At 39.4% G+C, this 21,301-nt stretch overlaps 1 protein-coding gene across 6 annotated transcripts in view; it reads left to right on the plus strand.

Moving 5' to 3' along the window:
- Positions 1-21,301, plus strand: part of RFX4 (regulatory factor X4) — an 87,827-nt gene that overhangs the window by 61,587 nt on the left and 4,939 nt on the right. For 5 of the 6 annotated variants that reach the window (XM_030959716.1, XM_030959713.1, XM_030959717.1 and 2 more), the window contains 5 exons: positions 330-447; positions 5,035-5,154; positions 6,356-6,517; positions 13,252-13,414; positions 15,786-15,924. In XM_030959716.1, the coding sequence (XP_030815576.1) occupies positions 330-447; positions 5,035-5,154; positions 6,356-6,517; positions 13,252-13,414; positions 15,786-15,924 (702 nt within the window). The remainder of the gene's footprint in view (positions 1-329; positions 448-5,034; positions 5,155-6,355; positions 6,518-13,251; positions 13,415-15,785; positions 15,925-21,301) is intronic. The other variant, XM_030959714.1, reaches the window with a different exon arrangement.

Raw genomic sequence — 21,301 nt, forward strand, 5'->3', positions numbered from 1 at the left:
TGCTTCGTTGACAAGGAAGTGAGAAGGAACATGTTATGGATAGGTTAAGATGAAGATCAGAGCAATTTTTTGCAGTCCTTTTATCATGTATAAAGGAGATCCAGTCTTGAATAATACTTTATTGTTTCCTCTTTCTGAAGGTTGTCCATGGTTATAAAGTGGTTTTCTGTTTAAGGACGCTTTTCTAATTTGTAGTGTGTATTTTAATGTGAGGATGATGGTAAGTAATTTTTCAGTATAAAAGGAGAAGGTGGATATATGCATCATTCAGCTGTTTTGCTGGTAGAAATAAAAGTTTCTCCATGTCAGACACATCTCTCTTCTTGCAGGTAGCTGCCAAGAGACAAGGCTCTTTGAAGAAAGTAGCTCAGCAGTTTCTCCTGATGTGGTCCTGTTTTGGCACTCGAGTGATCCGGGACATGACTTTGCACAGTGCACCCAGCTTTGGTACTTGGATTTTGTTACAATAATTGCATGCCACAGTCAAAAAAATCTCTATGCCAGCTTGTAATGTACATTTTAAGTGAAAACATAATCAGTTTTCACACGTCCAGTGCTCAACTAAAACTTAGGTTGGAGCTATTGACATTTGGAAATAACGCTCAGACAGATGTTTGTCTGCAAGCTGCAGCCAGGGGAGATGAAAATGTTGCTACTTCCTCCTGTTTGCTGTTAGGAGCTGCAGGGATCAGTCACATGGCAGCTGGGGGAGTCCATTACAGGAGCATTCCCTAATGCACTTCAGTGCAAAGTGAGCCTGCTTACCCAAACCACTCTGGCCACGTGTTGAGCCAAGAGAGATGACTTTGTGCTGAAGTGGATGAAAAGCTCTCCACTGAAACACTTTGCCAGCTCTCCTCTTAAAGGACATAGCATTTGAAACTGGTCTTTGCAATGTGAGTGTGCTTCTATAACCTGAAGAGGGTCTCTTCCATTTCTTAAGAAGTCAGTTAGGATGAAAAAATAGATATTTACTTTTTAAATGAAAAATCTTGTGGTTTTTCCACCCTGTTTGAAAGGGGGCTTTGTCCTCAGATACAAAAAGTTCAGATTAAAATCAGTTAAAAGCAAGAATGACTCGACTGGTGTGCCATGAGTGTGAGCATTTAGTCACTTGGGACCAGACTTTGTATGAGGGATGCTTTTTACAAATGTACATTTGTCTGAATATGTTTCTAGAAAGATCAATAAAGAATGGTGTTATATGGGTACTGCAAGGTTTTCTGTTGGCTGAGCTTTGGTGTCCTTTATGCTTTTAGAACCATCTAATATTATAAATTTTGAAACTGTCAGTGAGATACAATATGATATTTTTAATATGTTTTATATATTTATAATACATGTACTATTCATTTTTATAACATGTTTATATTTTAACCTGAAACTACTTTCATTTCCATTGTAAAAGAGTTTTCCAAACAGGTGTTAAGGACATCAGGATAGTGAGCATCCCCAAGGTGATTATACTTTTCAGCAAAAACCACAAACCTGTTCAGGTGCAATGCTAGTGGAGGCAGGAGGAGTCCTGAAGTTTTGAATATCAAAACCCTATCCTTATCCTATCAGGCAGAAGCCTGGGTTATCCCTACACAAGTGCCATAAATTTTATTTAGCTATGGACACAAATTTATAATAATCTACATTAATGATGCTATTCTTTCACTGCAAAGCCATTTAACATATTGTTTGTGAATTAGAGTTGAGCAAGTTCCAAAAGAATAACCCCTGAATGTAAAAAGCTCAGAGCTAGATGGCAGAAACTTTCCTGCACCTAATTTATACAGTTCTTTCTTGATTTTCAGAATTATTTATATATTAAGTGAGTTCTATGGAGAGAAACAAAGACTGATTTACTGTTCTAAATATTTACATATAATATACCTTTGCTCTTAACTTAGATAAAAAGTTTTGCATTTTTACTGCATTGGGAACTGTTTCAGTGGACTGATTTTTAATTATGTTTTCTACCTTAAACAATATGTAGACTCAGATGCTCACAGTGTAATTTTTTTTTAAAGTGAAATAATGTCTTAGATGATTGGATCTTTACTATGTACAGGACATGTTTGGATCTTTACTATCTGCAGGATATTGTTACCTTTGAAATAGATGATTCCAAAATCTGATTGAAGGAAGTGGTAATACCTGGCACTGGAGTGACTAGCACAAAGATTTGATCTGCAAAACTTTTAAGCATGGTGACATGGGCAGGCTGAAACAATCTCTGGCAGAAAAGAAAAGCTACTCTCTCTTCTTCCTCTTTTTGCCTGCCTCCCTCCCTCCTTGCCTCCCTCTTTTCTGCATATGCATATCAAAGGCACAGTTGGTGGCAATGTTTGGGTAATACACCCAGTGTATAAAGTAACTAATTAGTAATAGAAACTCCATTATTTTCTCCAGATCTGGAAATTTCACTGTTGTTTTGCTACTTACACATAATTGCTGTATCTCTTAATAGATGCTGATACTTACTGTGCCTTAGTTGGGCATTGCCAAGATTTCTGTTAACCCCTGAAAATTAGAGCCAAATGCTATTTATTGTTGTAACTACAGTCTCTTGAATGACTTCTTACCTTTTCCTAAAGAGGTCATTGATTTGCTTACAACAGTATCCATTTCTGTACTTAAATATAGACTTGAAAGAACCCAACAGTTTCATGTGAGAAACCGTAGCTTGCAAACACAGAATAAATTATGGTACATTGTGCTGAATAGCCATTCACTGTGAGGCTGAAATGCATGACCTGATATCAGTTTCACTCTATAGCTTTTACATTTCATTCAACTTACTCAAAAATATAAAAATATTGCATTCATTGCACTCAGTACCAAAACTTTGTTTGTGTGGTGTCTTTCACACAAATTCTGGGCTCAAAAAACTCTACGCAGAGCTTAAAAAGACACAGTGGGAGAAATAATAGGAGAGGAAGAGAGAAATTCAAAAGAGTGACAAGGGCACTGGAGTGTTTTTAAATGCTGCATTCACTATTGCCAACCCCAAGTCTTCAAAATAAAGCGTTAGACCCCCCCCCCAAAAAGACATTTTTTAAAATAGCAGATCTTGGGTTCTTGTTGTTTGCTTGCTAGCACTACAGTGTTTGGAGTTTGCACTTTCTAATATTTTTATGAAAATACAAGCAACTTTCCTTTTTTTTTAAATAAAGGGTGAGAAAGGAGTTTGATGGAAAATAGTAAACACCCTCAGCTTTATACCACTACATGAAGTTTGCCAGCATTTTGGCCTGTTTTTCTTACTTTGAAGTTACTTCTCAGTAGTAACTGCACTAGAGTCAATAGAAACTTTCCACTGAAAAACTGTAAAGTCGAGACAAGAGTGAGCATTTTGTGGAGATTCTTGAAAGTCTAGGTTTCAACTGGGGAAATCCTATGTCAGTAACAAGGTGCTCAGCCATGTCTGCTGTCTTTATTGCATCACTAAATCAAATAGGACTTCACTCAACAAGATTTGGAGCCCAAAGGATTTTTAAAAACAAGTTCTCTGCAGTAAAGTGAAGATCCCCACTTTTTACCCTTGAAAGTCTAGGGAAACCTGTTACCATTTTGATCTGCTTAGTCACATGAAACAAAGAACTGGATGCTTCAGGTTCACCAGCAGCCAGATTTCCTGCCCATGGCAGAAGTGTTGCAGTCAGGTGTGTCCTGTTTCTGTGCTGCCTTTCCCAAGAGCACAGGGGCACATGTTCACGTCCCAGGGTGTGCGTCCAGCTCATACCAGTGACAAAAAAAACCATGCAGGCATGGAGGGAGAGAATGAAACACAAAGACCATCAGGGTCACAAAGAAAAAGAGTGTACTCAGAGTTACTCTGAAAGCTGAACTGCCAGCTAGAATTGAATAAGGGTATTGGTCTTTCAAACCACTTCTGCCCTACAGCAACATGTTTGAATATATTAGTTGGAGTAGGGTTAGTTGTGCTTCATTGTGATAAAAGCTAATATCTCAAGATAAACCTAACTTTCCTGTGAAGAAACCAGTCATTATGAAATTCAATTTAATTTGAAACTTGTTTGATCTTTTCCCCATGAAAGTATTCCTCCTCAAATGCAATAATGGAATTTCCAAAGGAATACCTCTACATGAGGTATTCTGGGGGGATTTTTGTCTGGCAGTAGTTGATTCTTGTTTCTATCTCAGATGATGACTTTTCTCTGATTTAAGCTAGCTGCTGGAGGAGCTATTCTTTTAACCTCACTGTACTTTACTTGTCAGAGTTACTTAGTGACCTAAATGAACATGTGTTAAATACTCTGTGCAAGTCTAAATGAACAAATGAGCTTTAAAAAACCAAACCCATTGTATAAAGTCCTGTCTGGAACTACTAGAGGTACTTAATGTCATGGAGTCTATTGCATAAATTGAACAAACTCCACCTTGATACTTGTCAGTGTCCCCCTGCTGATGGGTGTTAGCCCTTTCAGGAGGGCACAGCACAATATCTCAGCTCTGATGTTTTGCTTCTCTTACTTTCCCCCCCAAAATGTATCTGTGATCTCTTCTTACACATATTTTTTTTTTTCTTGTGATTTGTGATCTAGGGCAAACATTTCTTCACCATCTCTGATACGTATGCTTTATAAATTATGGGAAGCAACTCACCTCCTTTCTGTGCAGGTAGTTCAGAAAATTCATACCAGGATGTGTTACTAAGGCAGCCAGTTTGAGATTCTACTTCTGACAGAAAATGATACATCCTTTAAACAGTAGGAAACAATTCTACTGTAGTGCAATTGGTAAAAATAATCAGTGCTAATGTAGAAGAAGAATCTCTTTGAGTGGCAGCTCTCAGCTAGGTAGTCTTCTTGCACCCTAAACCACAGCTAGTTGTAGAAGCCAGTATAAATCTGGGAATGAACAGTTTGCTACTTCGACCTCTCTTACCTTGAGTAAGAGAGGTATTTCAGTACATGGAGGTGGTCTTATTCAGGGCTGTTTGTGTGGAGTACTGTAATAATTGGTTTAATGGGTGTATTGAGACAGTCAATGGCTTTTTTTGTTTGTTCACTTTATTACCAGGGTCTTTTCACCTTATTCACTTGATGTTTGATGACTACGTATTGTACCTGCTAGAATCACTCCATTGTCAGGAGAAAGCAAATGAGCTAATGAGGGCAATGAAGGGAGAAGGAAGCACAGGTGAGTCTGTTCTTTTATTCATTATTTGTTGTTTTATTCCACTGTCTTTTCTACTTTTTAGGTTAGGACATATCTTTGTCCTTATCTAACCTGCTGAGGCTTATCCAGGAGCAAAGCACTTCTATCATGATCTGAAATAAATTATTTGGGAGGCATCCCTGGTTAATTCTGAAAGAGAACTGCCTGCTTCACAATGTCATCTGGATATCTGAAAACCCATTCCTAAGCACTTACTTGGTGTTTCAGTAAGACATTTTTGTACTGAACCTTTTATCTTAGTTAATCTTTCTAAACCACCATTGAATTTCAATGGACTCAGTGTTAATAAGTTCACTGACATCAGTGGATTTGTACCAGTCTAAATAAGAGGAAGAGATAGCAGGAGTGAGAAAAGACAAATGGCAAAGCTGTTGTTTCTGCTACATTTACATTCTAAGTGCCTGTACAGAAGGAGATTTTGAGTCCTGCTCCACTCCACAATGCTTTGCCAGAACAAAAGCAAGCAGGGATTGCTTTTAGTTCTTTCTGCTCTGGGCACCCCCTTGTATGAGAGGTCCTCCGTGATCTTCTTCCATCTCCCATTAATTTTGGCACATTAACCCTCTCCGTCATCTTTGAAAGTTTTGTTCTCCATTTTAGCTGTGGCTTAATTTATCACCCTGTAGATTTATGGGAAGAAAAACATTTCAGTGATTAGGGTACTATCTTCTGTATGGTGCAAGACTTGAATTTAATTCATTGCCCTGCTATAACCTGTTGGGGTTTTGACAAACAAGCTGCTTATTCTTGCATATTTTCCACATACCTTTAGCAGCTAAAACTATCCAGAATATCTTCCTTTTTTAGTCAACAAAGAAAGAAGATCATGGCCCAAAGCCACAGGAATGCTCTGGAGACTCCTGTTTCTTTTAGAAACCTAATAGTACATTATAGGAGTATAACACTTAAGCTGTCCATGCACCAGTTTCCTGCCTATGCAACAGGAAAAATTGCTCTTTCCTTTAAGAGGTCTTCTGGAGGTACAATGAAGGTTGTAATGGTGAATATTATACAAGTACTTCTTTCAAAGATTTGTGGTTCCTGCTCTGTATTTCTTGAAATACACACTACAGTACCTAACTGCTTGCATTTTTTTAAAGTTTCTCAGTGTTCCTTGACACTACTTTTAGCTATGTTTGATGGGTTTTCTCTCATTCTGCAGCAGAAATACGAGAAGAAATTATTCTCAGTGAACCAGCTGCTCCAACTCCCTCCCCAGCACCATTCTCCCCAGCTAAATCTGCCACCTCCGTGGAAGTGCCCTCTGCCCCATCACCTGTCAACAACCAGTCCCCAGAGTATGGTGGCATAACAGCTACTACAGGTAGGTTGGCTTCTGGCAGATAAATCTGCTTGAGGGTAGCTTTTGCACTTGATCTCCTAAAATTGAGCCTCAGAACATGGTGTATTGGATTGCAAAATATGAGAAGCCGTCCCAAGCCAGAAATCTGTTCTCACTGTATCCATACATGATGTGCAGTCTACCAGGAAAAAGATCTAATGTTTGGATGTTTTATATGCCTGAAGGAAGCATGCCAAATATTTCAAGTTTAGTGAGGTTTGCAAAATCCAAAATCACTAGTGGTTCAGGAATTCCTAGCTGGTAAAGTGACAGATGGGAATCTTTCAACATATTTAACATTCAAATATGTTTAAATAGCTGTGCACATTTCTCTCGGGGATCTTTTACACATTGCTGACAACTTTCATCAATCGATTTTTGAGATTAGGAATTACATGTTTGAAGCCTATTTTCAGTGTTATACTCTATTATGGCAGCTGATAAGGTTGTTGTATTCTAGTGGGCCCAAAAATTTAAAAAATCTGCACTTAAGGGACAGCTTAAACTTGTGGGTAGGATTGACAATAAGCATAAAACAATAAGCATAAAACTAGCTCCTTATTTGGGCTGCATAAATGGCTAACATCCTCTGTACTCTAGAGCAAACTCATTACCTTTTGGATGTGGGTAGGACAGTCTGTCTGTATGATCAAAAGACAGTGTTCTCTTAATTCATGGAAAGACAGGCAGAAATGTGAGTGATTTTCAGAAGGCATTTCAGGCAGTGAAATTCCAGCTTTGCTGCTCCTCACTGAATAGGATGTACAATCAGAATGTGGAAACTATCACTTTTGTGATGTACCAGAAAAGTTACAAAATCTGCTTGAAAGAATGTCATAGAGTGATGATTTATCACACTAGAGAATTTGGCAGTGGCTAAAGAACTAATAAATTTTTCTGAAAAATATTTTTCTTGTTTTCAGAGGTGCCACAGGGAAGCACAATGCATGTTGTGCTTGAAAGAGATTTAAAAATATTTGTCCCTACATCACAACTTGAGATTTTTCACTGTTGGAGGCAATACAATAGTTAGGAGGGAAACAGGAAGTTATTATCCCTCAGGACAGTTAAACAAGAGACAGATGATTCCTAGACAGGGCAGGTAACCACATGGCTTCAGTCCAGGTGACAGTGGAGGTGATGAGGCTATTTGACTCTTGCTGAAACGTTGATGTTGTGTGGAACTTGATCTGTAGGCATTATGGGATGGTTGTGATGCCAGAACCAGAACTTAGTATGATGCAGCCTGTGTGCAAAAAGAAAGGACTGAAGAGAAGGGAACTGTGTGTTCTCCAGGGCCATTGACTGGAATGGAGGTCTGAGGGACCATAACTCAATGTGACTGTCATATAACAGTTAACCAAAAGCCATTTGCCCTTGTCCTGTCACTACAGGTCCTTGTAAGAAGTCCCTTTCCATCTTTCCTTTCAGGTATTGAAAGACCACAGTTGTTCCCAAACTAGAATGTTTTAGGCAAGAAAGCTACTTCTGATTATTTTAGTTCTTTTTTCCTCTGCTTTTCATTTTTAGGTGGTTTTAAAGGCTTTCATTTGTTTGAATTGCATTTTACTCTTATGGTCTGGTGCAGTCTCATTTTTGAGAGTGTGAAAATAATTTTTGTCTTGGACAAGCCAAATTAGTCAATGCAAGTAACGCTCTGGTTAACATTAAATATGAATATGTGGCTATTTGTTTTTTCTTAATTACTAATACCTCTATTTCCCATGTTCATCATGTAGATGGACTCGTTTTTGTTTGCTTTTTAGTTTGCTAAACTGTGGAATGCAGTGTTTATTCACATAAAGCAACACAAAATAACAACTGTGTCTCAACTAAAGGAAACTTTAAAATAGGAGTGCTGAGGATGTATTACACACCCTCAAACTACTTTACATACAGATCTGTGTCATTATGCAGAATATTTTGAGACAGGAACATCTGTTCTGGAAATATCACACTATTTCTTTTCTTATGTGTCTTTTATGAGGTAAATGTAAAATTCTACAAATGCTTTGCAGATCTTGAGAGCTAGTTCCATTGGTCACCATTACCTCTCAGATCCCCAATTTAGGGCATCATTAACTCTTTCTTGCTTGTGACATTAGCAATAAAAGTTAACTATTAAACTTGTATTTTAACCTTTTTTGCCTTCAGTCATTGGTCAGTACAAAACCAGCAAATTAAACTGTTGCAATGACATGATGCTGAGCAAAAGAAAGGTAAATCCTATGTATCACTCTGTGGCATATATCATGGCACCAGTAACATTTTACTTAAAACTTTTGTTAGGTTACTAGACAGTTAAAAGTCTAATTAGCCTCCATCCTTTCTAAACTACAAAGGCCAGATTAATGATTGCTGAAACTGCAACAATATTGTAGTAAAAGTGATAGCTATATGGCTGACTATGCTGTTATATCTTAAAGCCCCTCTTAAAGCCCTGATTACTCATTTGCCAATGCAATCGTTTTTAGACAACCCAAAACGAGCTCTAAATTGTTAGTTCCTAATATCTTAGTAAAATATGGAGTTTGCTGTTCAGTTTTAAGAAATCTATGCATGAAATAAGTCATCAGGTCAGCAATGGTCATCACTGTTCTTCCAAGTCTGGGCTTATTAAAATTCTGGGAATACTGGCACAGATCTAGCCCCTCTCATATTTGTGTGTATGAGTAGAACAAATTTTTGGTTCTTTTCCTAAAGCTTCAGCTCCTGGACTCATATGAGTATTTGAGAACATCAGCTCTTGGTCAGCAATCAGAATTCAATTCTCATAGCTGCAGAGTGCAAAACTCTAAGGTTTCATTTTCAAAAGGCAATTCTTCCCTTCAAATGGAAGGGTTGGTGTTTTTCTAAAACTTTATAGGTAAAGTGATCTGTTTGTTGCCTGGGAACAGAATGGGTTTCCGACTCTGGATTTGAAGTTGACAGTACTGCTGACTGTCAGGCATAATGCACAGTGCTGGGAGTGTCTCACTGTGTCTTGGTGGTTGTTTGCTCCAGCCTAAAGCAGATATAAAATGCAGCATTGTGAAGCATCTTCTGGGTTTTCTCTGCACTGGTGTACATGATGGCATCAATGACAACAGGGCTGTTGTAAGACTAATAGCGGTTCCATTTATATTTGGCTCCTGTACAGATCAGATGGCCTCTTGGTTAGTATCCTCAAAATAACTTTTTTTTTTTAAGAGAAAAGAAAAAAAGAGTGATAATAAATGAATTTTCCTATTTTAATCAAACCCTGCATGTTCAGAACACAAAGCAGAGCAAATTGTTGCTCAATCACTATTGTTTTTGCTTCTTTCAAAAAAGCAGTTCAGTTGGGTTCAGTCATATCTAAAAGAGACTTCATTTCTTGGAGTTCAATTCTGCAACCAGCTGAGGAAATTAGTCATAAAGGACTGAGACCTAAGCAGATATTAGAAAGCTAACTATGGAAACCTTTCACACTTAACTCATTCCTCCTTTTCCACCCACCACAACATTGGTAGTTTCCTGGTTGACCTCATATGTACTTACAGTCTGCAAATCTATAGCCATCTTCCATCCTTCCTCCCTGTATTCATAGTTAGGTCACTGAAAATAATAGCATCCCTTCCACAAAGGCAAAGAGAGGTGAGGCAACTGTAGGTTCACCAGAATATTCTGAGAAAAAAATTTATGCTTTCTTACTAGAATTGAATCCCAATATTGCCGGATGGAACGTGCCTGGGCTCGTCTGGCCTTGCTGCTGGACCAAGGGCAGCAGCTGAGGTGGTTTCATCTCAGAGACACCTTTGGCTAGCTGGATGCTGCAGCTGTGTGCCTGGGACAAGTCCAGGCATGCAGGCACTCAGGTTTACCTCTGCGGGAAAGGCTTTAGGCAAAGTGAAGGAAAAAGGAGTCGGGTTCTGCTGGAGGGTTTCGATCCAGAGCTTTATTCCTGGTACACAGGCCTCTGAATGCAGCAACAGCTCCAACCAAGAACCAAAAGAACCGCGTGGTTGCTGTGTCTTTTAACCCCAGGGAGAGGGGGAGGGAAGGGGTAGGGATCCCACCAACCAGGTAAGGGGGGGAAGTCTCAGGGGACAAATGACACCTGGATGCCCAATGATCCCAGGGCTGAGAGGCATCTTTTGAACTTTGCCAATCGCAGGACAGCCTTGCTGGAATGCCAAGATTGACGGACAGCTCTCAGCAGGAGGCAAGGGGAGGGGAAGGGAGAGGGCATTGGCACACCTAGGGAAAGAACCGGGATGACTGAAACAGGCTATTATATCACACTGCAACACTTTCTGTCATTCTGTAAATCCAGAGTAAAACCCAACATACTTTTGTTTCTAAACCATAACCTGCAAAAGATAGGGAGTATTCCCTCCAGTAGCTGTGTGAGGTACTACCCTCTAGTACCTCACACAATTCTTGGTTAGGAGAATTAAACAAAGAGCTCTCCGAGTGCAAGATCTACTTTCTACATTTGTTTCTGTGACATCTGGACAAGCACAAAGCTTGTTACTCTCCAACTATTTACTTTAAAGTTGAACTGAGGTGGCTGACAATTAGGTTTGAATACCAGGAGTGGCATCTCTCATCCAAGGAATTTGACTTCCCACAGGAAGCACATGAAACAACTTGCTTCCTAGACTCACTCATTTTCATCAGACTATGATAAGATCCCCGCTATTTTTCGAAAAAAGCAAAGGAGATTGTCACAGTGTCTGAGGACAGTCAAATCACTATATTTGATAAAATGCAAAGGGTCTTTTGGCTCTGTTATTACTGCTTCTTATTAGAAGTAGGAAGGTCATGAGATTTTTTGATCAATGGCCAAATTTTTTGTTGGAAAAAATAAAATCAGGTCAAAGTAAAACTTTCGTTTTATAGTGGAGCGAAAAAGTAGGAAAAAAGCCCAAATAATAATGTTACCTAAAAATAAGCATTTGGGGTTTTTTACCCTCTTTGTTGTCCTTTCCTTTCTCTTTGTTTTTGCCTTTTGCATTTAGGCCTGTTTTGAAAGAGAGTTGCAAATTTTGTTTTGGAAGATAACACTCGGAAAATATGTTGACCTTTTGAAACTGAAATGCTTCATTAAGATATTCTGTAGACAAGCTGTTGATATTTTCAAAACTCTTTTGTTTTCAAATGAAGCTCTTTGGTAACTGCATAAGTACATCTGGTCCCTTGCACCTAAACTGTATTTTTTAGTAAAGGCAGGCTTCCTTAAACATTTTCCCAACTCAAGAACCCATGAATGTTTATTTGTCCATGGCAACCGGAGCTAGCTTTTCTTCTTGGGGTCTTGGGGATCTCAGTGGTCCCCTGCATTGGGAGGAGATGAAGACAGAAAATTCGAGAGTCAGTGGCAGAAAATGCGGGCATGTGACAACAGACTTATCACAAATACTCTTGGCCATAACACATCCAAGGTTTTGTATTGTAAGAGCACCAAATCACACCCTGCTGAAGTATTTCAAGTGGACTTACCTTGCAAAGCTCAGAATGCCTTCAAGTCAGTTGCAGAATTATGCATTTCCCACCAAAAAAAAAAAAAATTGCCTGATTTTGCCAAATAAAATCACACACACCTGAAGAAAATCATGCAAATTTGAAATAGGCTTTTCATTTCCCAAAGCCATGGAGTAGACCTGGGTGTACAATCACTTCCCCCTCTGAACTAAGCCCTTTCATGCTACAGGAAGTCCTAGAATCCATACTGAAAAAAACGGAGTTACCTCCTGGAATTCCTTTTAGCTGAAGAAAAAGAGTCAAGGGTGCGCAGAGACGCCCAAACCAGTGTTCTTATTGGGTTAAATTCAGTGTTCTGGTCCTCATTTGCAGGGTAATCTTAGCCAGTATGGTCATGACCTCCAGCAAGAGCTATGTTATACTGGAACAATGAATCTGTCAGCCTCCTGAGTGAAAGGGGTGTGTGCAAAGGACAAAGGTTTCTCAGCAGCTGGCTCATGAAACTGGAGTTCCTGCCTGGAAGGGATCAGGATGATTAAAAAACTCAGCACCTTCTAAGGAAAATGGAAAACCCACTTCTTTGCTTTGCTCTTCCCACAAACGCTCTACATGAATAAAACAAATTAAGCCCAGCCTTTGCTGCCACTAAAAACAAAGAAAGAAATGTTATTTGCAGGAAGGAAATGACTAGGCTATTTCTGTCTATCTACTTGCCATAATTTGGGGATCTTTGTAGTGTTGCCACTACAAGGGCTGGTACCTAGTTGGGTGGAACAGGTACAAACTGCAAAAGGATTCAAGATATTTATTTGCATAACACTATTTTTTTTCTAACCCTTCATTGTTCTGATTGTACTTCCTGCCTCAGTCCAGGCCTCAGAGCTGAGCAGGCCAGCAGTCCTCTCCATATGAGAGAGACCGCAAGGTTTGTTGCATCATGCCTGAGAAATCTTAGCATTGGTGTTCTTCCATTTCTAAGTCCTGTTCCGGGGTTTTGGTTTTTTCTGCAAAATTATTTCGACACCACACTGGAAGTCTACAGTGTGAGACATTCCAGATGCGTTTCATTCTTCTGGATCCTTGCATGCTCCAAATGATCTATATGTGTTGATATTTATGCCTCAGATACGACTGGTCTGTTCACTTCGGTCAGTGCGCTTTCCATGATCATTGCCTGTTTGCTTGTTTTCCTATAACTGTCTCAAGGCATGGCACCTCTGTGGATGACAGCCCATGTTTACTGTGTTCCTCTGGCTCCTTTCTGTCTGCAGGGGCTATGCAATCCTACACATGGTCGCTCACCTACACTGTGACAACAGCTGCTGGGTCACCTGCTGAGAATTCCCAACAGCTGCCCTGCATGAGGAGCCCACACGTACCTTCATCATCTGTCACACACCGGATACCTGTTTATCCCCACAGAGAAGAACATGGGTAAGGCACTTCCCACTGCCTTGGGTTTTCTGATGTGTTTTTGGTGGGATTTGGATGAAATTCTGCTTTAGTGTTTTTTTTAAATACAGTGAAAGCTGTTTCTTGATGTAGTTAAGTCTGTATTGCAAAGATGATGGTATCATAATTCTTTGGCTATTGTTGCTATTCTATAATTATATTATGTCTTAGTTTTATAATCTCATTTAATTCTATTCAAAACTGCAGTAGGCCTGGAGGATATTTTCTAAAAAAGAAGGCTTAAGTAGATTTCTTCTCTGATTCCTGTTTTTCTGTGCCATGTTTGAAAAAGCTAGATGTGCCTGTACCATGTGTCAGGAGAGGTAGTTCTTCTCTTTTGCTCAGCACTGCTGAGACCACATCTGGATCCAGTTCTGTGCTCCCCAGTACCAGACAGACATAGGCATACTGGAGTAAGTCCAGAAAAGGGCCTCTTTAATGATGATGGTGGGACTGGACCATCTGTCATACAAAGAGAGACTGCGAAAGCTGAGGTTATTTAGCATCGGGCAGAGAGGGCTCAGGGACGGTCTTATCAGTGTGTATAAATACCTGCTGCGGGGATATAAAGAAGACAGAGACAGGTGCCTTCCAGCAGTATTTAATGACAGGACAAGCACAAATAGAAGTACGATAAATTATTTTAAAACATAAAACAAAAAAGTTGTTTTAATGTAAGTGTGATCAAACACTGGGGCAGGCTGCCCAGGAAAGCTATGGAGTTTTCATCCTTGCTGATGTACTGAGTCCAGCTGGACACAATTCTGGGCAGGCTCCTCTTATGGACCCTGCTTTGAGCAGGGGGCTTAGACTAGATAGACTCCACAGGTCCCTTCCAACCTCAGTGATTCAATAAGTACTGTTAACCTGCAGATGAAAAAATGTCCGCAGTTTGGTCATACAGACACATTATCACCATAATATTCTAATATTCTCCATCACCAAAATTTGCTCAAGGCTCTCAATTAGAACAATTACAGGTATAAATTTATGTAACATTATTTCTTCTGGAAAAACTTTGGACAGTTGCTAAAGCTCTCAGTGCTGTTTTCATTAAGCAGCATTTCTTCTGTGCCATCCTCATTTGATTCAGTGCATAACTCACAGATGTCCATAACTAACACACAAGTCATAAACTGATTAATGGAGAAGGAATAGACAATATAGCAAGATCAGCAAATGCCCAGGTGGTGCTATGATGCAAGAGGTTCAAAAGGTTTTACTGTATTCCTCAGTCTTGTTGCAAACTCATTAACTTTGCCAGAAGTGTTTTCCCAGTATGAAAGACTAAACTGTTTGGAAGGGTGTCAGTAGATTAATTTGAACCCTGCATCTTATTCCATCTTGAATGTGATTACGTTTAGATACCTGTTTGAATGTCACTACTAAGCTCTTACTGGGAAAACCTGGTTAAGGAGAAAGGGAACATCTTTCTTATCCAGAAATATGACTGTTAGGTGGAGGCAGAAATAGAGCAGCACAGAGGTTCTGGAGCTGAGAGTATTCAAGACTTGGAACAGACCACAGTAAGACAGTGTCTATGTTATATGTGTATATATGTGAGAATTTGTTGTTTCTGCAGGTATCTCTTGCCTCTGGTGTTGGATTATGGTGATTTGAGGAAACATTTTAATCTAGGTGGATCAGCTTTTCTGAGAGACAACAAAGATTAGATGTTCACATGTTCACAAAACTGTGGAGATTGCAGAAGGTGTTCACGCATCTTCTGCTAGTGAATGGTTCAAACAATGGTGGCTAACACTGACTCAGTAGCTAAGGAAACTGCTCCCTCCTTTGCTTCTGGATGCCCCCAGGCAGGAGTTTGGCATTCAACAAAGAAAGTAGACAGGTTCTCCAACCTCACATCCCACTCCCTTATGGAGTTGGCTGTGCTAAAGCTGAACATTGTATGCTTCAGATTCAAACTAATTCACTTCTCTCCCTCCCAAAAAGGTACATCTGACTGAAGTACATGCAAGTGGGTGAACTCATTGTAGTTCTTCAAGTCAGAGCTTACCATACTTCCTCAGCCTGGATAGCAATTTCCTGGGAACATGGCATTAGATAACAATAAAAGAGAAAGACACTTTCTCCTCAGAAAGTGCAGAGCTCACTCTGCAGTTTAAAATTAGTCACAGAAACATGCTGGGTCTCTCTATTTGATGTTGTGCTGGACACACACTTTCACTAGTGGCATCTGCTTCCCATCTGAGCTGGAAAATATCTTTTTGAAAAAGATTTAAAATATCATCCTTCTATTAAAAAATAAAAAGGTATGTTTCATAAAAATTGTGGAATGATTAGTGGGAATGAATTATTGTGCATACTAAAAGTGGTTTTTGATGTATTTTAGATACACAGGAAGTTACAACTATGGTAGCTATAGCAACCAGCATCCCCATCCAATGCAGAGTCAGTATCCATCCTTACCACATGATACTGCTATTTCTGGACCACTTCACTACTCAGCTTACCATAGAAGCTCTTCACAGGTAATCTCCTTTTATTACTTGTTAATAGTTGTTACAACATTTAAAATAATTCCATTTTTAAATTTATCAGCATATTAGCTGTCTGAATCAATAAGCTGTCTAGTTATAGATGGCTCCTCTTTTTTTTTATTTTCCAATATTACCTAGGTATCTTTTCATTTCAGTGGAGATCAGAAGTAGCTTTAGATTGTCGGTATAAAGTATTGATTGTAAAATCCAGCAGTCTGGATCTGTTTCTGTTTTAAGGAGTAGCTAAAGCAAAACAAATATAACTATTTCTATGATTCTTAGGAGTTAGGAGCAGGAAAAAAGAAGAAATAAAAATATCTCTAAGAAGAAATAATATCTCTAAGAAGAAATAAAAGTGTTTTCATTTAGCTGAAGATGCAGGGGCCATAGTGAGTTCTTGTGGGGTCTCTGCTTTTGAGGATACCCATGTTTAGTAATTTGCCAAAACAGTGAGTTCTGCATATAGTTTGAATAACTTCAGGATACCACTGCAGAGGTTGTTTAATCTGTATCCTATGGTCTCCTACTAAAATGTTTAGAAATTATACCAATAACTCTTCCACCTCACAAAGCTGAGCCAGTAGGAGCCAGCACTGAGGAGGTGTGAAGATCAGATCTGGCAAGAGTTCCAAAGTAGTGCCACTGTTGGAGGGCTTTAGTACCTTAAGCAGTTGGTGCTTCCTCAGTGTAGGCAGCTGCTCTCTGGGCTCTCTGCTGGAAGTCTGGCAAAGGGCAGACACAGGCAGAAGGTGATGGCATCAGGGTATTCCACCTCCACTCACATAGTGGAAGTGGAATACCCCGATGCCATCACCCTCTACCAGAAATTTATAAAAATGTCTGAGGCACTGCCATGCTTAACTATCATCACTGGGCTGCAACAGCTTCATACCAGATGCAAATGAATTTGGTAGTGCTTTGAAACTGAGCACAAAAAAGCTGCATCTTATTCTGCTCTTCAGAATCAATCTGCCACATGACCTTAGAGGAGTTATTTCTCCTTTTTATGCTTAATTTTCCCTAGCTGTAAGATAAGAATCATGGTATTGATCTCCTTAAAGCTTTTTGAGACCTGTACAAGCGCAAGATGTTCATTTGGAGCAACAATGGTTTAGGGAAAGGACAAGCTACAACTTCTCATCCATTTGTGTAGCACCTGGTCTATCAGACTACATGAGGTGTCCGGCTTTGTCTGAGGGTTTTTGCAGCTGCTCTATCTTCAGCAGGAAAGTGAATGAACATTGAAGTGCAGTGTCCTGGGACAGGTTTGTTTTCCTCCATTTGTCAATATAGGTCTTACCCTGTTATTGCAAGAAACAAGTAAATCAAATCAAGATCAATGCATTTTTAGTTTACTCATATCCTGGTTAACATGCTGTATGCAAGCAGTAGCAAACATCGAACTCAGGCAAATATCTTTCACACTGTAGTAGACTGTCCCTACAAGTGCAGATGTCAGATCATTTTTTTCTCTCTTGCTAGTCTTTGAACTGTCCTGAACACATATGAAGAACAGCTATGCTTTAATGATCACACTTTAAAGGAAAATTATTTCAATTTCTATGTGGCATGTTCTTTCTCATTCTGCTTATAAACTGAGATGGAATTGCACAGCAGAACACAGCCAAAAAAACAAAACATATCAGTGTGCTTGTTCTGTATTGAGAGGAGTTACAAACTGGAATCTTACTTTTGAAAAATTATTTCAAAGTACTTAACAGTTTGATATAAAATTTGCTGACAGTGTTTTTAAAGCTAAGTTAGCTAAGTTAGCTGTGATAAGTCCTTTCTTATCTACTTTTAACAAAAAAAAAAAAGTTCATAAGATGTCCCTAATAAGATGTTAGGGAACTGCTCCTTTTCTAATGGTCTTTGTGAGGGGAACATGTTGAAAGGAGTTGCAGTAGGACTCATGATGTTGCAAAATCAAAATACAGGAAGCCAAATTTACAATGAATATATCAACAGCTGCCACTATACTTGAAACCAAAGGGGCTGCAATGTGCAGAGCTGTGGGAGTATAATCAGCTGGGAAGAGGAGGCTTTGACCATAACTTTCAAAAGAACTCTTTGTTATAATCTACATTCTGGCCAAATATAGAACTTTGGCTCAACTTTAGCAACTATTCTACCATGCTCTTTAGGACAGTGTCTAGGGATTAACTCCTATGAGGAAAAAAAAAAGATCTGTGTGTGTGGTAAATTCTCTACAAACATGAATTCAGGGAGAGCCCTTGTCCCAGACAAGGATCTGAGCCAAAGCAGGTGGCATGTAGTTGTGGTGGGGTTTAAGCTGCAGCTATTAATAACTATTTTGGTCTTAAAGAACATCATATCCAACCTCTTTCTATGGAAGAGAGTGACACACTCCAGGTTTTATCAGCTACTTTGAGAATTTTGATTTTGTCATTGGAATCTTGAGAGTGAGGCTGTGCTGGGGAAGAAGTCACACAGATGTAGATATTTTACTATTTACTATTTTAATATTTATTATTCAATATTGCTTTACAGATCTCAAAAAGTGCAGGTGGAGGTATGGCAGTATAGGCTGACTAATTTCTACTGATGGTTAAGACTCTTTTTGATGACAGGAACAGTCTGTTCAAACCTTGGTCTTAATCCCAATTTTTTCTTCTTCCCTCACCATCTGTGAGTAATTCTCAGAACAATTCCTTACTTGTAATTCCAGGCCTGATTGCTCATTTCTTGACTTGGCTTACTGGCCAAGAGCCTGGCAGACAAATGAAAAATGATCTACAGATTGATCTGTTACTATCTAATTCTCTAAGTCATAGTGCAGGATTGCATACAATATTCTGGTGCTACTCCACCATCATATAGAAGGGGATTATTTTGTGTGTGTGTGTGTGTGTACATAAACACATCTATACAGAGACTTTATTTCATCGGTTCTTTATTTCTTCTGCTTCTGTGGTTTATGTACCAGGTGCCAGGGTTGAAGATACGCAACAACTCTTGCCTAAAGGCTCTGAGAGGTCTCATCAACCTATGTTGAGTTTAGCAGAGAGTTACAACACCTTCACAAAGTCACAGTGTAGGCTTGACTGGCTTCTGAGCACAGCTTTTATCTGCAACATTCACCCTGGCTGGACAGGTCTTAATCGTCTTTCAGGCTATCCAAAGTATTTCAATTCACATAGTTCTACCTTTTACTTAGATACAAACTAATTCATGCTTCAGTAATCTTTCTTTGTAAATTTCAATGCTAACACTTTTAGTAGGAAGAATAAACCTACTAATAATTAGAATAATCTGCAGTAGTACACATTTTAACGAATCTGGTAACATATAAAGATGCACATCTTTAACTGTAAGTATCCTAATGTGTAGCTGTAGTGAACCACACTGTAGGTTCAGTTATCCAGGTCTTATCTCTAGCAACGACCAGAAACAGGTGTGTGGAGGAAATGTCTTAGATGTAGGGTAAGTAGAAGGTAGTCCTTTCACCTTTGACAGGAGCTAACCTAGGGATATCCTGAGTAGGAAGCAGCAGTTGGAATGATGTTTTTGTTAGCAAACCACTCTCCATTACCCTTTGAGCTTTTTTGTACATATGGACTTTGTCAGGCATTGCATGAAACACTCATTCTCTTGTTACTGCATTGGGTGCCCTAGGGTTTTTTGGGTGATGAGGAATAGTGAATATTCATTCCCTGTTTATCTTCTCTCACCATTCAAGACATTATAGATCTGCCTCACTCCTTCCTCACCTCCTCCCAGAATTGCAGAATTTAGCGTTATCATCTCTTTAGTTTCTGTTGTGACAGGTGCTCTGTGCACTGGAGTTATCCAAGGACTGCAGGGCTGTGAATGTTCTGTTCTCTCAGTTGTGCCAAGCAGGGAACCTGATGGAGCTGGAGCTCCCCTCCAGCCTTTCTGTGCAAACCTAACTCTCAGAGTAGGTAGAAGGGCTCAGCCAAGAAGCTGCCACATTAACCACCTAGATCTGAGAATCCCTCCTTGATGCCACACTAAACTCAGCCTCATTTCAGCTTTTCTCCTTTACCGCTTCCAAAATGGAACAACCATCTCTGAACAGTCCATCTCAGGTGACAGCCATAGAAGCAGCACAGCAACATTTCTCCTTTTGTACCATGCTGCTCCTATCTTAAAGACAAGAATGAATCTGTTTGTTTGTTTGTTTGTTTTTTGCTGCTTTAAGCTGCATTTATGAAGATCATAATTTACTTCCATGGTGTGGGCAGCCGAACTCATCACTCTGGAAAATGCTGCAGCAGTACAGTCTGCTGTTCAGCAGCAGATCAGGTCTGCACCTCTCAGAGGCCCAGAAAACAGTGTTTGGGCCATAGTTGAAGGAAATTTAAGCAGTGTTATTACTCTAACTCTCCTGAACTGCTCGGTGGAGTGCAATGGTCTCATAAAACTTCCCAGGGTGCAGCATGCAGCACGACTCAGTTTTTCTGTAAAATACTGCATGCCACAATTCCACTAAACCATGTCTTCGCTTCATATACCTCTGCAGCAGGATTTTCTAGAAGCAGTACTGGAAAACAGTAGTAACTTTTTTTGTGACAATGGGCGAGCCAAAGAAATCCTCTCTCAGACAGAGCCCATGCTTCAGTGTCCATTCATGTTGTTCTGGCTCATCTACTTTGGGAAACAACAGAAGGGGAAAAGTTCTTAATCTTCCAGCTTATACACATTATAAACTCATGACTATACCAGTGCAGTAAGAATAACACCCTCCCCAATAACCACTCTGTCATCAAACAGCTGGTAATGACAGAAAGACAGAAATACTGCCCAAATCCCACCCATGCAGCAAGAGTCATTGTTCCCCAACTGTATGCCTTCATAAGGGCCTTGAGACTGTTAGCATGTAATTGAAGTAATTATGTATTGAATGCAACAGGAAACAGATGTCTTAGTTTGAGATAATTACAAATAGCATCTTCCTAAGGCTCCAAATGCCACTCCCAAAAGTACCAAAATCCCTTAGGTGGACTTCAAAGTTTCACTCGGCTTAATTAACAGATTCAGTAAGGTTCAATTTGTGGAGAAAAGGGTAAATTTAGGGTGATAAAGATGCCTTTAATCAATAGTATCAATTATGCCATTTTATAAGATTTAAGCATATTTTTATGAAGTTAATTTATAGCCAGCTGTCCACAATTCAGTAGTTTCTGGAATGTGTTACTTGCAAGTCCTGAAGTAGTGGCTAACATGCAATGTTAATTTACAGCATCCAGCAAAGTGGGAGCTAATACAATGTAAAGTCAGAGCCACATTCATAAGGAAAATATTTTGCTGTTTGGACATTGAAACTTTTCACTTACATTTATAATTGGTTGGTGAATTGAAAATAAGGATAAAGAGATTATTCTCC

This window comes from Camarhynchus parvulus, chromosome 1A (genome assembly GCF_901933205.1).
Source record: "Camarhynchus parvulus chromosome 1A, STF_HiC, whole genome shotgun sequence".
NCBI lineage: Eukaryota > Metazoa > Chordata > Aves > Passeriformes > Thraupidae > Camarhynchus > Camarhynchus parvulus.